Source organism: Scyliorhinus torazame, chromosome 9, assembly GCF_047496885.1.
Source record: "Scyliorhinus torazame isolate Kashiwa2021f chromosome 9, sScyTor2.1, whole genome shotgun sequence".
NCBI classification, from domain to species: domain Eukaryota; kingdom Metazoa; phylum Chordata; class Chondrichthyes; order Carcharhiniformes; family Scyliorhinidae; genus Scyliorhinus; species Scyliorhinus torazame.
In genome coordinates this window covers 30,978,074-30,993,874 of record NC_092715.1, presented here as the reverse complement: position 1 = coordinate 30,993,874, position 15,801 = coordinate 30,978,074, and the positions used below count along the sequence as shown (strand labels likewise).

General features: G+C 52.1%; 1 protein-coding gene across 1 annotated transcript in view; it reads right to left on the bottom strand.

The window, feature by feature from the left end:
* Positions 1-1,332, bottom strand: part of galntl6 (polypeptide N-acetylgalactosaminyltransferase like 6) — a 1,697,721-nt gene extending 1,696,389 nt beyond the window's left edge. Inside the window, exons 1-2 of the mRNA XM_072515756.1 lie at positions 825-1,332; positions 202-504 (exon numbers count right to left, since the gene is read on the bottom strand). Coding sequence (XP_072371857.1) covers positions 202-336 — 135 coding nt within the window. The 5' untranslated portion in view covers positions 337-504; positions 825-1,332. The remainder of the gene's footprint in view (positions 1-201; positions 505-824) is intronic.
* Between the last annotated feature and the right edge of the window lie 14,469 nt (positions 1,333-15,801).

Sequence of the window (15,801 nt, the reverse complement as noted above, 5' to 3'; positions counted from 1 at the left end):
CACGAGAGAATTACACTTTTGCAAAGGAAGTGAGGCAATTCGAGTGACATTGGTCACTTGGTTCTCTTGAGTTGACCCCTGCCCTACATGGAGAAGGGGAAAGCGACATGATGAACCAAATTGGGATTTGTTCCCTGTTGCCAGTTGTATTGGTCACCCTGTGGCCACCCACACCCTCCTTCCTCCTCCCTCCCCGCTTACCTGCCCTCCCGGCTCTGGGGATTTTTCCAAGTGCTTCTCCTTGTAAAGGGACCACAGTCCAACATTGGGCAAGAAAACCAGCGCCACGATGAAGAGGCCGATCATCTGCAAGAACCGTTTCTGCTTCCGCTTCATCCCGGCAACTTTCCCCCCTTCTCCACCGTGCTTCCAGCAAACTGGGATGGCTTTGAGCGGGGAGCGTTGCCAGACCTCCTGGAGTTGAAACGTGGGCCGCTCCGGCGGGGCAGAGGGGGGTGACGGAGGTCAACCGCTGACTTTACCAGGGAGCAAAAATCTCGGCACCTGCAACAACACGAAGTGCAATGACAAATTAGTTCAGGGAGAGGCAATTTCCGCGCGTCGGTTTCGGGAGCCTCTGTCATGTCAGCAAAACTTGGAGGAAATTGATCGGAACAGTTAATGGTTAACACTCAACTTTTATACAACGCACATTAACTCAGGAGGAAATGTAATTACTGGACACGGGTGTTGACGAACAGCATGACCAACAGCGTCCACCCACTTTAATTCAATTTGATCATGTGCGGAGTCAGGGATTGAACTAACACTGGGGTTTAGTTTTTTTAAATGTTGCCTCTCTGGATTGACTCCTCCACACTTACCTCGGGATGTGGGCACTTGGAGATGTTTCCGCCGCAATGATCTCCTCATTCAGCCTATTTGACAGTGACTTTGTCCAATCCCTTGGGGCCTGGGAGTCTCTCCTCTTCCTCCTCCTCCACCACCCTCACTGTGGTAGTCCAATTCTGCTCTGGTTAGCACATCATCCTCGCCCTGGTTGAGTGAAAGGCAGCGGGGAAGCGGCTGGGGTACCTCGTCGACAGGGGCACTCGCTTGCCAGTGAGCTGATCCCTCACTTGCGCCGAGAGAGGCTCGGGGATGAAACGAGACCGGCTGCTTCCCCCCAGCGGGAAACCTTCCTGATCTGCCTGACTCTGTGCCCCCCGCGCAACGCTCCTTCTGACACACACGTGTAGAGTGTCACTGGAAGAGCTTATTACTGCCGAGCCCAGCCCACACACACATACACATAACCCTATATAAAATGGTGGGGGGTGGGGGGATTAATAATGAAAAGCATCAACAACAACAAAATAATTCCATGCAGTGTGCTTGCTACCTTGCCTGCTCACGGAGTGGGGCTGGCTCTGCCTAAAACAGCCCAATACCAATTCAGGGGCTGACGCAGGCAAATGCCGTCCCAGCTTATGGGTTTAAAATAATCGCCTGCAGCCAATGACATGTGAAATAATAATAATAAAAAAGAGTTTGTATCCGTGGAGGGAGAGAGGGGGCAGAGACTGGAGGGAGGCAGAGCTCCAAGCTCTGTGGGTTGTTTATTTGTGTTTAAGTTCCTGCTGGACGTTTCTAAGTGGACCGGGTCATCATCAAACGTGCAGGGAAAGCGCAGGAGCTGCTGTACTTGGCACTTGGCAGGGCGGTAGGATTCGGGGAACTCTGTGCTGTGTGGCTTTTAAACACCATCGGCGTCTCATTTAGATGGTCCATCCACCTGAACCCTCCTCACCCCGCTCCTGCTCACCTCCACATGGGTATAACCTCTCTCTCTCTCTCTCCCCCTCTCTTTCTCTCTCTCTCGATCGCACATCCCTTATTTCGACGCTGACCACGTCGGTGCTTATTTTAAGTTTCGTAACAACGTTCCTTCTCACCTGCTGGTCACACGTACAAGTGGACTTTGGGAAGTCAAGTTTGAAACCTGTTAAAAAAAAAGGGCATGCAATAATGCACAGAGAGAGAGAGAGGGAGAGGGAGAGAGATCAGCATCCCACTGCCGAGTCTCCTCCAGGTGCTTGTCGTTCCAATGCTGTAGTTACATATTCCACTCCACGATGGAGCCAAACCCACACACAAATCCTCATGTGCCATTGATTTAAAGATGCAGCACTTTTTTTTTTGCAATAGAAAGTAAATCTGTTCGCTTCGTTGGCATCAGTCGCTGTACAAATTAAGAGTTTTTAATTTCAAAGTGAAATCGACATCATTTGATTTTGGAATTCAGCCGCGGTGGGAGACTCCCGGGTGGACACTTTAGGGATGACCTCAAATCATCCCTGTGAAGATCAAACGTCCCCGCCCACTCATGGAGGTTCCTGACTTGCGACTGAGCAAGATGGAGGAGGTTAATTTGGGAATACACCCGAGCACATTGTGAGCGAGGTGGCACAGCGGTTGGCACTGTGGCTTCACAGCGCCAGGGACCGAGGTTCGATTCCCGGCTTGGGTCGCTGTCTGTGCGGAGTCTGCACGTCCTCCCCGTGTCTGCGTGGGTTTCCTCCGGGTGCTCCGGTTTCCGCCCACAGTCCAAAATGTGCAGGTTAGGTGGATTGGTGGTGCTGAAATAAATTTGCTCCTTAGTGTCAAAAGATATGCGGGTTAGGTGGATAGGTCAGGTCGGGGAGTGGGGCCTAGGTAGGATGATCTTTCGGAGGGTGGGTGCACACTTGCGAGGCCGAATAGCCTCCTCTGCACTGTACGGATTCTATGGATACATTGTCGGGGACTCGCAGAGGTGAAGTTGAGGTGTTGTTGGGAATGCAGAAACCTCTAAGCACCCCATTGATGCGACCCTTCCTGCCCCACCGGTGCCGAGCCGGCAGATCACACTTCAGACTATCTCAGACCCCATCACACCAGAGTGGAAGCAAGTCATTCGCAATCCCGAGGCACTGCCGCGCAAGAAGACATGAGGACAGGTTCTGACTGAATTGTTGAAACAATGAAGGAAGGGCGCTCTTCCGGGAATGAGCTGTGAAATGGTTCCATATCCCTGCTGCTGAGGGCGATTTGGTAAATAAGAATAAAGGTGCCGCCTTATCTAAATAAATAAATGAAGAAACACTGGGATGGCCCAAGGTCACCAAATTAAAGTGACCCCCTTTTAAAAGGATGGAACTCAAAAGCAGGGATTTGGGGCATAGGGTGTGGCATATGGCACTCCTGTATGAAGCTGCCTGTAATTTCCGTGGTACAGAGGAGTCTGAATTTCATATCTACATAAGATGTGAGAGGTTGCAGCCCCTTTTTCATTCTCTGAGAGGGCTGCTCCTCAATTCCTGGCTGTATTTCCAGTGCCATGCTCCTGATCCTCAGCCGTTCAATGCCGAGAAAAGCACGCAGAGTGGGAGACTCCCTGAAGGAACTGCCCCTGGGTCTGGCCAAAGTGGGGTACAACAGATAAAGGGAGCGAGCATGCACGATCATCGTGCAGCCTGACTGTCTGCCCCTCTCCCATGTCCGCACCCGGATGTCCCTGAAGAGGGAGCACATGGGGTTCGCCGGTATGCTTGAGGTGGCTCCATGGACGGTGGACACCAGGGGAACTTTGAATTCTGAATGTTAAAAATTCTGAAAATAAGTCTGAACGTGATCCCAGAAATCTCATCTCAATTTGAACAGTAAACCTGAGTAGCAAATTGATGCACGATCAATGACCACTAAAGCGAGGTTGTAATCCAACTGAAGGCTTTAATGAGCTAGATGTTTCCCCCAGCAGCTCAGGTACAGAAAGAAGGCTGCTGGACCAGCACGGGCTCTTATACCCCGCCTTGCAGGGCGGAGCTACTATACAGCTTGACCAATAGGAAACATACAATATCTACCAATGGTGTTCCAGCATTACCAGGTACCATAATACCTCTACACAGACTACCACATTCACCCCCTGTTAAAAAAGAGTCCGGCGGGGGTGGTGGCTTGATATTACGACCTGTTAGCGTGGTAGAAATTATAGTTATGGAGGTACCGTAATACCTCCGTACAGCGTTTTGTAACTATTTACAGATTCACAATTAGCTATATGTACTTTAAAATGAAGCAATCAGTCGATCGGGGGCCCTGGTCATCCTCTGTGATCGTCGAAGCTTTGGTGGTGACGACGGTGGAGCCTCGGGTGTCTGTGACTCCGGGAACGTGGCCTCGATCTCTGTGGCAGCTTCAATACCCCTAGACCACACTGGTGGAGAAAACGGTTGACCTGGGAAGGGAGCGTCTGCGGGGTGCATCGGTGGGTGGAAGGACCGATCTTCCTGTAAGGTGCACCGGTGGGAGGGAGGGTGGGACTGGTGGCTGGGGTGTGCATGGGGATCCGGCAGGCACCAGGTCTCGTAGGGAGACCGTATCTTGTCGGCCATCAGGGTACACCACGTAGGCGTACTATGGGTTAGCGTGGAGAAGATGGACTCTCTCGACCAATGGGTTCGACTTGTGCGCCCACACGTGTTTTCAAAGCAGGATGGGTCCGGGAGCTGCCAGCCAGGTCGGGAGCGAGGTCCCAGAGGAGGACTTCCTGGGGAAGACAAGGAGTCGTTCATGAGGTGTTTGGTTGGTTGTGGTACAAAGCAGTGACCGCATGGAATGGAGGGCATCCAGGAGGACTTCCTGCCAGTGGGAGACTGGGAGATTCCTGGACCGTAGGGCCAGTAGGCGGTCTTCCAGACCGTTTCGTTCTCCCTCTCTACCTGTCCGTTATCCCGGGGGTTGTAACTGGTCGTCCTGCTCGAGGCGATGCCCTTGCTGAGCAGGAATTGACGCAGTTCGTCGCTCATAAAGGAGGACCCCCTATCACTATGTATGTAAGCGGGGAACCCGAACAGTGCAAAGATGCTATGGAGGGCCTTGATGACGGTGGTTGCGGTCATGTCGGGGCAGGGTATGGCGAATAGGAACCGGGAGTACTCATCAATCACATTCAGGAAGTATGTGTTCCGGTCGGTGGAGGGGAGGGGGCCTTTGAAGTCCATGCTGAGGCGTTCAAAGGGACGGGAAGCCTTTATCTGGTGCGCTTTCTCTGGCCGGTAGGTGTGCGGTTTGCACTCCGCGCAGATTTGCCAGTCCCTGGTGGCTGTCCTGACCTCCTCGATGGAGTAGGGCTGGTTGCGGGTCTTGATAAAGAGGAAAAAGCGAGTGACCCCCGGGTGGCAGAGGTCCTCATGGAGGGCTCGGAGGTGGTCCACTTGTGCGTTGGCACATGTGCCACGGGACAGGGCATCAGGAGGCTCGTTTAGCTTCCCGGGATGATACAAGATCTCGTAGTTGTAGGTGGAGAGTTCGATCCTCCACCGCAAGATCTTATCATTTTTTATCTTGCCCCGCTGTGCATTATCGATCATGAAAGCAACCGACCGTTGGTCAGTGAGGAGAGTGAATCTCCTGCCGGCCAGGTAATGCCTCCAATGTCGCACAGCTTCTATTATGGCCTGGGCCTCCTTTTCGACTGAGGAGTGCCGGATTTCGGAAGCATGGAGGGTACATGAGAAGAAGGCCATGGGTCTGCCCGCTTGGTTGAGGGTGGCCGCCAGAGCTACATCAGACGCATCGCTCTCGACCTGGAAGGGGAGGGACTCATCGATGGCGTGCATTGTGGCCTTTGCAATGTCTGCTTTGATGCAGCTGAAGGCCTGGCGGGCCTCTATCGACAGGGGAAAAACTGTGGATTGGATCAGGGGACGGGCCTTGTCCGCATAGTTGGAGACCCACTGGGCATATTAAGAGAAAAACCCTAGGCAGCGCTTCAGGGCCTTGGAGCAGAGAGGGAGGGGGAACTCCATAAGGGGGCGCATGCGTTCAGGGTCGGGGCCTTGCACTCCATTTCGCACTACGTAGCCGAGGATGGCTAGGCGGTCGGTGCTAAACACGCATTTATCCTTGTTATGCGTAAGGTTAAGGATCTTTGCGGTCTGGAGGAATTTTCGGAGGTTGGTATCGTGGTCCTGCTGGTCGTGGCCGCAGATTGTGACATTATCGAGATACGGGAATGGTGCCCGTAAACCGTACCGGTCAACCATTTGGTCCATCTCGCGCTGGAAGACCGAGACCCCGTTAGTGACAGCAAAGGGAACCCTTAAGAAGTGGTAGAGCCGCCCATCTGCCTTGAAGGCAGTGTATTTGCGGTCACTAATGCGGATGGCAACTGGTGGTCGGCGGACTTAAGATCCACCATGGAGAAGACCTTGGAATGCGCGGTCCTGTTTACCAGGTCGGATATGCGGGGGAGAGGGTTCGCGTCCAGCTGCGTAAAACCTGTTGATGGTCTGACTGTAGTCAATGACCATCCTATGCTTCTCCCTGGTCTTTACCACCACTACTTGAGCTCTCTAGGGACTGTTGCTAGCTTCAATGACTCCTTCCCTTAGTAGCGTTTGGAACTCTGACCTAATAAAGATCCGATCCTGGGAACTGTAGCGTCTGCTCCTGGTGGCGACGGGTTTGCAATCCGGGTGAGGTTCGCAAACAGGGAAGGCGGATCGACCTTGAGGGTCGCAAGGCCGCAGACAGAGGGGGGTATAGGGCCGCCGAATTAGAAAGTTAGACTTTGGAGATTACACTGGAAGTCTAAACCTAGGAGTGTGGCCGTGCAGAGGTGGGGAAGGACGTAGAGCCGGTAATTTTTAAACTCCCTTCCCTGGACCGCGGGGTTTGCTACACAAAACCCCTTTATCTCTATTGAGTGGGAACCGGAAGCCAGGGAGATTTTTTGATTAACGGGGTGGATGGGGAGAGAACAGCACCTTACCGTGTCGGGGTGTATGAAGCTCTCCGTGCTCATAGAGTCGATTAAGCAGGACGTCTCGTGCCCGTTGATTAGTACCATTGTTGTAGCAGTTGAGAGTGTTCGAGGCCGGGACTGGCCCAGGGTCACCGAGGCTAATCACAGCGGTTGAGTGTTCTCTTCGGGCGTTGTGCGGTCAGCCGAGCTGGGGTCCTGGGAGTCCATCCAAGATGGCGGTTCCCATTAGTCGCACATGGCTGGGGGTGCACAAAATGGCGGCGCCCATCCATCGAACGTGGCGTCCGCGGGACAAGGTGGCAGCGCCCGGGGGCCGCAGGTGGCCCTGGAGGAGGAAGATGGCGGCGCCCGCTGGCCACACGGGGACTGTGGAGAGGTTCCTGGTGGTGGTCCACATTCGCCACCGGAGACCGCGGCGACCGCACGGGCCTGACATACCACCACGCAGTGTCCATTTTTACCGCATCCCTTGCAGGTGGATGCGCGGGCCGGGCAGCGCTGCCCGGGGTGCTTGGCCTGCCTGCAAAAGTAGCAGCGGGGGCCCCCGGGGTTGCCAGGACGCCTTGCAACACAAGCTTGTGGGGGGATGGTAGATGTCTCGGGATCGGCTGCGGAGGGGTTCCACGCTGCTCAGGGGGCTGCCGCACGGTCGGGAACGTAAACGCTGGCGGTTCAGGAAGCCACATCCAGGGAGTCTGCAAGGGCCCGTGCCTCCTTGAGTCCTAGGGTGTCTTTTTCCAGCAATCGCTGGCGGACTTGGGAGGACAGAATACCTGCCACGAAAGCGTCCCGGATCAAGAGTTCTGTGTGGTCGATCGGCGAAACTTGCGGGCAGCTGCAGTTTCTCCCCAATACCAGGAACGCATGGTAGAATTCTTCCAGCGATTCCCCAGGGATTTGTTGCCTCGTTGATAGCAGATGTCAGGTGAAGACCTGGTTTATCGGGCGAATATAATGTCTTTTTAGCAGCTCCATTGCTGCATTGAAGTCGTCCGCGTCCTCGATGAGGGTGTAAATTTCCGGGCTCACCCTTGACTGCAGGACTTGTAATTTTTGTTCTCCCGTGGGTGTGTTTTCGGCCGTTCCGAGATATCCGAGAAAACACGCCAGCCAGTGCTTGAAGGTTGCCGCTGAGTTTGCAGCTTGGGGGCTGAGTTGCAGACACTCCGGCTTGATTCGGAGCTCCATCCTTTTAAATCTAGCTGATTAAATTGATGCACGATCAATGACCACTAAAGCGCGGTTGTAGTCCAACTGAAGGCTTTAATAAGCTAGATGTTTCCCCCAGCAGCTCAGGTACAGAAAGAAGGCTGCTGGGGCGGCACGGGCTCTTATACCCCGCCTTGCAGGGCGGAGCTACCATACAGCTTGACCAATAGGAAACATACAATATCTACCATTGGTGTTCCAGCATTACCAGGTACCGTAATATCTCTACACACACTATCACACAAATATTTATTCAAAGCGTTTGGTGTCTCTTATTGGTGCTGCTCATTTAAAAAACGTCACTCAGGTCCTCAGAAGAATGTCAGAAAAAGGAGCATTGAGCCTACTCCACTATTCAGTAAGGTTAACTCCACTTTCCTGCCTGTCCCCTGTAACCTGGTCAATCAAAAATATGCCCAATTCAACCTTGAATGTATTCAATGACTAAATGTTGTCTAAACACATGGTTTAATCAAATGGTCAATTTGTTGTAAAAACCAACATCTATTTTGTTAACCACATCAAGCACAGCTAATCCCTTAATAACCTCCTAATACTGTTAATCAAAATGGCTCTACAGTTCCCTGCTGAGGTAAGTGGTTCTGGACTTTTTGAAGTTCAGCCAAGTTTTCATAACGCACTGAACTATAATAAAGTAAAGTTGCCATAGTCCCATAAGCTGCTTGAACCTTTGAGGGGGAGAGCTGACTGGTGATGATTTAACCTGAGGAGCACCACACCTCAGACGAGGGTCAAGGTTGAGAATAATAATAATCTTTCTTGTCACAAGTAGGTTTACCTTAACACCATAATGAAGTTACTGTGAAAAGCCCCGAGTCGCCACATTCCGGCACCTGTTCAGGTACACGGAGGGAGAATTCAGAATGTCCAAATTACCGAACAGAAGGTTGGGCCTTCTTGAATAACCTCAGCCAGGAGGGAAATTGAAGCCGCGCTGTTGGCCTTGCTCTGCATCATGAACCAGCTGTCCAACCAACAGCTGCACAGATAAACTGTCAATCAAAAGAGTGTAGGATCAATTTGGGGCTTTTTCTTTCTAAAGCTGGAGGTGTTTTTCATTTTAAAATGTCTCTGGACATTTAAATTGTCACGTATTGCACTGGGTGAGATAAACCATAGGCAGCTATTATGGAAATAATTTTATTTACACTTCCCAGCAGAAAAGACACCAGAATGGACAACATAGCAAAATGCTCAGATCGTGTAAACGCTACATACCCTCCCAATTTAATATGTAAAATGGTATCACTAAACAAATATCAACAGCGCTTGAAAGTTAACAGGTTTGGTTGGAAATTTGTTGTTACTGTAATCACAACCAAAACATATATGACCAGTACTGCCAGAATAATTTACATGTAAAAAATGATTTTCCTTAACACCATTATGTTTTCAACAAAAGTATTATCAGTTTGACAAGAAATATTGAAAATAACTCTTCCTTTGTCTTCCATCCTTTCATTAGCCTCTCTGGCTTCCTTTACTTTCTGTCTGGATATCTCCTTCCATATGACTCTGCTCTCTCAACATCTCTGACAGTGTTAGCTCTGGACTTTGACTTCGACTGTCACCTCCACTTAATGGTTATAAGTGTGACATTGATCCGTCTTAATCAAAGATTTTGGTTCACTAAGCTCTACTTTCTGTTTCTTTGTGGCTTGCACTTTTTTCTTACTTTCACTTTGGCCCGTCAGAGGAATTTGGATTATAGGAGGTTTCTCATGCTCTCCTTTTACCAGATTTCCTCTTTCAAGCAAGTGATCTACATGACACTGACATAGTCTCCCTCCAATCTTCACTAGATATGTTAATACACCAGTCATAAGAACATAAGAAGTGGTAGGAGGATTAGAGCACCTGGCACGTCACACCTGCTCCACCATTCAATTTGATCATGGCTGATCTTGGCTCTCAACTTCATTTTCCCACCTGCTCCTCATATCCCTTGATTTCCGGAGCGATCAAGAAACTCTACCTAAATTCAACAATGAAACATCCATAACCCGCTGGGGTAAAGAATTCCAAAGGATCACAACCCTTTGAGTGAAGTGATTACTCCACATCTCAGTCTTGAATGGTTGGTCCCTCATGCTGAGAATGTGGCCCCTGTTTTAATTCCCTAACCAATCTCCTAGTATCCACTCTATCAAGACTGATCAGAATTCTGTCGGTTTCAATGAGATCATCTCTCATTCCTCTAAACCCAGAGAATATAAGCTTGGGGTAGATAAAGATGAACTGTTTTCACTCGGGAGCAGAGTCCAAAAATTAGGGCCAGACCATTCAGAGAGATGTTAGGAAGCAGTAAATAAAATAATAATAATAATCTTTATTATTATCACAAGTAGGCTTACATTAACACTGCAATGAAGTTACTTTGAAAATCCCCTCGTCGCCACACTCAGGCACCCGTTCGGGTACACAGAGGGCGAATTCAGAATGTCCAATTCACTGAACAAGCATGTCTTTCGGGACTTGTGGGAAGAAACCGGAGCACCCGGAAACGGAAACACACAGACATGGGCAGAACATGCAGACTCCGCACAGACAGGGACCCAAGCGGGAATCGAACCTGGGAACCCGGCACTGTGAAGCAACAGTGCTAACTACTTGGAGTTCCTGCTTGGACCTCCCTTCCACAAATGGCAATTGATGCTAGATCAGTTGCTAATTTTAAGTCTGAGATACATACATTTTTGTTCAGCAAAGGTGTTAAGATATGGGCCAAAGGCAGGTAGAGAGAGTTCGGCCATAGATCAACCACAATCTCATTGAATCATTGAATGGTGGAGCAGGCTTGAGGGGCTGAATAGCCTACGCCTAACTATGTTCCTATTCACCCTCTCATCATACAAGAATGCCATCATCCCAAGCATCTATTTAGTGAAGCTTCATGGCCCTCAGTGTACAAAAAGGTTAGGAGGGGTTATTGGGTTATGGGGCTAGGGTGGAAGTGAGGGCTTAAGTGGGTCAGTGCAGACTCGATGGGCCGAATGGCCTCTTTCTACACTGTATGTTCTATGTATGTTCTATGTTCATTGTACCGCCTCCAATTCAGGAATATCCTTTCTTAAATATGATGACCAAAACTGCACCAATACTTTAGATGTGGTCTTACCAAAACTCTATACAATTGTGGCAAGACTTCTTTATTCTCAGACTCCAATCCCTTTGCAATAAAGGTCAACATGCCATTGCCGTCCCAACTGCTTACTGCACCCATATGCCAACTTCCTGCGTTCCTTGTACAAGGATGTCCAAGTATCTCTGAACATCGACACTCACAAGTTTCTCACATTCAAAAAAATCTTCTGCTATTCTATTTTTCCCACCAAACTTCACATTTCCCCATGCTATACTCCATCTGCTATCTTGTTGCTCACTCACCTAACTTGTCGAGGGGCGCGATTTAACGGAAATGTTTCGAAGTGTGGTAGCGAGCGGGAACTGCCGCGAGCTTCCCGATACTCGGCCTAGCGAGGCCGTCACTGGTATCAAACGTTATTTGTTCCACTTAACGAGGCCCCACAGGCTTCACGCCACAAATGATGGTCTCGCCAGCTGATTTGCGGGGACTGGGCCCGCCAGTTCCCCGCTAACAAAGGGGAGCTGCACTTAAACCAATCCTGCAGATCGTACACTACACCACACGCAGCCATGCCATCGTGGAGATCAGCCCCACGATTTGGGGGTGCTAACCTGGCCAGAATTTTGGATGCGGTCGAATCCAGAAGGGGTGCCGTAACTTCATTTGAAGCCTACTTGTGACAATAAGCGATTTTCATTTCATTCGCTGGGTGATGTGTCCCAGTTACAATTGGAATTTGCCAGGGCACCCAGAGCATGTCCCAGTCACCGAGGAGCATTGCCATGGGCGTTGGCACCATGGTGCAGACATTGGGGATCAGCTAGAGTTGGCAGAGCCAGATGGTACAGGGGCAGCCTGGGCTCAATCCTGCTGCTCCTCCTTCTGAGGTGGCCCTCAGGACTGTACGGGCACTGACCGGGACGAGGATGCCAACCCAGACTCGTGCTACAGAGTGGCGACGACAGCCACCAGTTCACCCCGGATTCCCCTCACTGACATTGCCTCATCTCGGATTCAGCCTCCGTAACAGGGTGGCACGGCGCCAATAAGTAGGCTAGGACCCTCCGGTCCCAGGGCCCTCAGAGGACGCCTGCCAGGGGTACCGAAGGCCATGGGATGCGGTAAGCAACAAGTTGCGTCCATCTCTGCTGAGCATCCTGGGACACACCTATACGCAGCGGTTGGGCACGGAATGCTAAGCAGGTCGAGGGTCACTATGAGGGAATGGGGGGACGGGACAAAGAGGGGTAAGGGGGAAGGCACGGTTTAGAAGGGTTGGAGCAGGTGGGGAAGGGAGGGTGGCACAACCAGGGGCAGCTGGGGACACAAATGTACATCATTAAAACATGTTGCGCCTGAGAAATATAATGCTTTTGGCATGTTAGTGCACATTACCTCCAAACCCCTGCCCCAACCCCCCGGGCATGGTGGTCCTGGACTTCACCCCCTGCCACACACCCCCCTCCCCCATCACCCGCAAGCATGCCATGTTTGAGCGAGCACTCAGCAGGCAGGCTGGAGTCAGACTATGGCATAGACTGAGGAGCACCAATGCTCAGCTCACGGTGGGTTATCATCACCCCCCTGCCTTTGACAGTGACCCTCTGACACAGCCAACACAGCCCCTTCACCCTGGAGTGATGTAAAACATAGGGAAGAACAGGGTGGTTGGGCGGGGGTGTGGGGTGGAATGGGTGGGGGGGGGGGCGGTGAAGGTGTCGACTTGATGAATGAAGTCACGCCCTGCGAGAAGCGTGCAAGGATGAGGGCCTCCCTGGCCCTCTGGACATGCCTGATCCTCACCGCTGCCACCTGTCCTCCATCCATTGGCTGATCCTACGGATCCTTCCCGGGCTGGTCCTCCAGTCCCTCCTGGCCCAGCACGTCCTGGTCATCCTCCTCAGAAGTGGCCGCATATTCTTCCTGCTCCACCGCCAGCACATGGGCCCGCTGCTGTACCCGGTTGCGGAGGCTGCAGCAGACTACCACAAAGCGGGTGACCCTCGGTAGGGGGAGGTGTATTGCGGGGCAAAACCAGAGCCGTCTCGGCATCGGAACAGCATTTTGAGCAGAGCGATGCGTCGTTCAATAACACGGGCCTCGTTGTATCGGGTCTCAACATCACTCAGCAGCCTCCGTACTGGCGCCATTAGCCAGGTCCTCAGTGTGTACACCTTATCACCCAAGAGACAACCCGTCATCCTAGGTTGGTCGTCGAAGAGGCGGAGTATGTCTGACTGCCCCAGGATGTAGCTGCCATGCACACTCCCTGGGAAGCGTGAACACACGTGCATGATCTTCATGGGGTGGTCTCACACGAGCTGGACGCTCAGTGAGTGGAATCCCTTCCTGTTGATGTAGGGCACTCCCTGATGCCCCGGTGAGCACAAGGTGACATGCATGCCATCTATTACCCCCTGGTCCTGGGGCATCCTGTCAATAACAGAAAATCTTGCGAGCCGGGCATCTGGTTGGGCCTGGACCAGGTCAAAGTTTATACAGTTCGCTGCCCGGTCAAACAGGGCACCTGTGATCTCACAAATGCACCTGTGGGCTGCAGCTTGTGAGACGCCGCACAAGCCCCTATTCGAGACCCGCAATGATCCTGAGGCATAGACGTTCAGGGCTGCGGTGACCTTGACGGCCTCCAGGAGCGGGTATCCTTCTCCTCCACGTGGTGTCAAGTCCACAAGGACATGGCCCAGGTGCCACACCATCTCCTTGTTGAGGCGGAGCCTCCTGTGGCACATGCTGTCTATCATCTGTTTGAAGGACCAGCGACGCCTGTACAGCTGGGGCCGTCGCCGGCCTCCCCCTATGGGTCCCTCCCTGGCCTAGTGGGCAGCTGGGTCCTCAGGCTCTTGGGCGGGGCCCTGCACATGCGCTGCTGCCTCGAGCCTCTATCGACCCTGCTGCTGCTGCCTTCTCCAGCGTCTGGCGGCCTGGCCTGCCACCAGCTGTGCGCGGGCAGCTTCTGCGGGGTCCAAAATATCATCTATCTTGTGTGATATCTGTAAGGAATTGGAGCAGGCGAGAGACTGACAACCAGTGGCGTCTTCCACCCCGGGACCCTCCAGCCCCCCATGGTTCCCCCTCGTTCCCCCCTCACATCCTCTGCCGTCTCTCAGGGTGACATGCAACATGCCCTGCCCACTCACCCCCCGGCCCCTGGTCACTGGACCCCAGATACTGAACCCTCGACACCCATTCGTAATGTTACCTGGAACGGGTGCTGCCCCCTGCCCTGTGGACACACCGACCCTCTGGTTATGGAAATGACCCTGGTGCTGGGGCCCAGCCCCTGTGTGTGTGGATGTTGGCTGCTGCGTCTGTGGTGTTGCTTCCTTCAGTGTTCAAGCACGGTGTCTAGGCTTCACAGTCTGATTGGGATGTTAGGCAATAGCTCCCACATGCGACATGGTACGCCTACTCACAGGAATCCACTTGGGAGGTGTGAAGTGTTCACTTTACTACGATTGCCAAATCCCGATTGGCAATAGCCTTCAGCCGCGTGTCCAGAGGCCGCCATGATGGGTGGAGGTTATGGGTGATCGATGGGATAGACAGTCAGGATCTGGATTTGCCCCCGCTATGGGTACACACGATCCGGGGTAGCATGGGAGACCCACTGACGCTGAGGCATCCATGACCTCCCCAGCCCAGGCTCCTTCCCACTGATGATTCCCCTCCCCACCCCCGCTCGAGTCCGCCTCCAAAGGCTCATTGCCCAGGATCAAAGACGGCGACTCACCTCCCCGGATCCCCACAGCAGCCATCCCGCCAGCTTCGCGTTTTTAAAATGGTGTACGAATCGGCGCCCACCTGACCGCTTGCTGGGGAGGTGGTTAGATCATGGCAGGGCCATTAGATAGGGGGTCGCTCCCATTAAATGGTATGGAGATTAGACTTACATGGTGATTACTGGTTTCTCGCCACTCCACGATTCAGTTCTCGCCAACGGGGGGGACGGGCCGGTTCGATGGCTAACCGATCGGCGCCCGCACGTTTCCCGATTCTGCCCTCTTCCATGGTCTAACGGCCGTATTGCACTCTCGCTCAAGCACATTGAACATAGAACATAGAACAGTACAGCACAGGACAGGCCCTTCAGCCCACGATGTTGTGCTGACCATTTATCCTAATCTAAGATCAACATAACCTAGCCTAACCTTCAATTTACTGCTAATCCTATCAGGCTGCATCACAGCCTGGTATGGCAACTGCTCGGCCCAGGACCGCAAGAAACTGCAGAGAGTCGTGAACACCGCCCAGTCCATCACACGAACCTGCCTCCCACCCATTGACTCCATCTACACCTCCCGCTGCCTGGGGAAAGCGGGCAGTATAATCAAAGATCCCTCCCACCCGGCTTACTCACTCTTCCAACTTCTTCCATCGGGCAGGAGATACAGAAGTCTGAGAACACGCACGAACAGGCTCAAAAACAGCTTCTTCCCCACTGTCACCAGACTCCTAAATGACCCTCTTATGGACTGACCTCATTAACACTACACCCTGTATGCTTCATCCGATGCCAGTGCTTATGTAGTTACATTGTATATGTTGTGTTGCCCTATTATGTATTTTCTTTTATTCCCTTTTCTTCTCATGTACTTAATGATCTGTTGAGCTGCTCGCAGAAAAATACTTTTCACTGTACCTCGGTACACGTGACAATAAACAAATCCAATCCAATCCAATCCAAATCCACCTTTGGACACCAAAAATAACT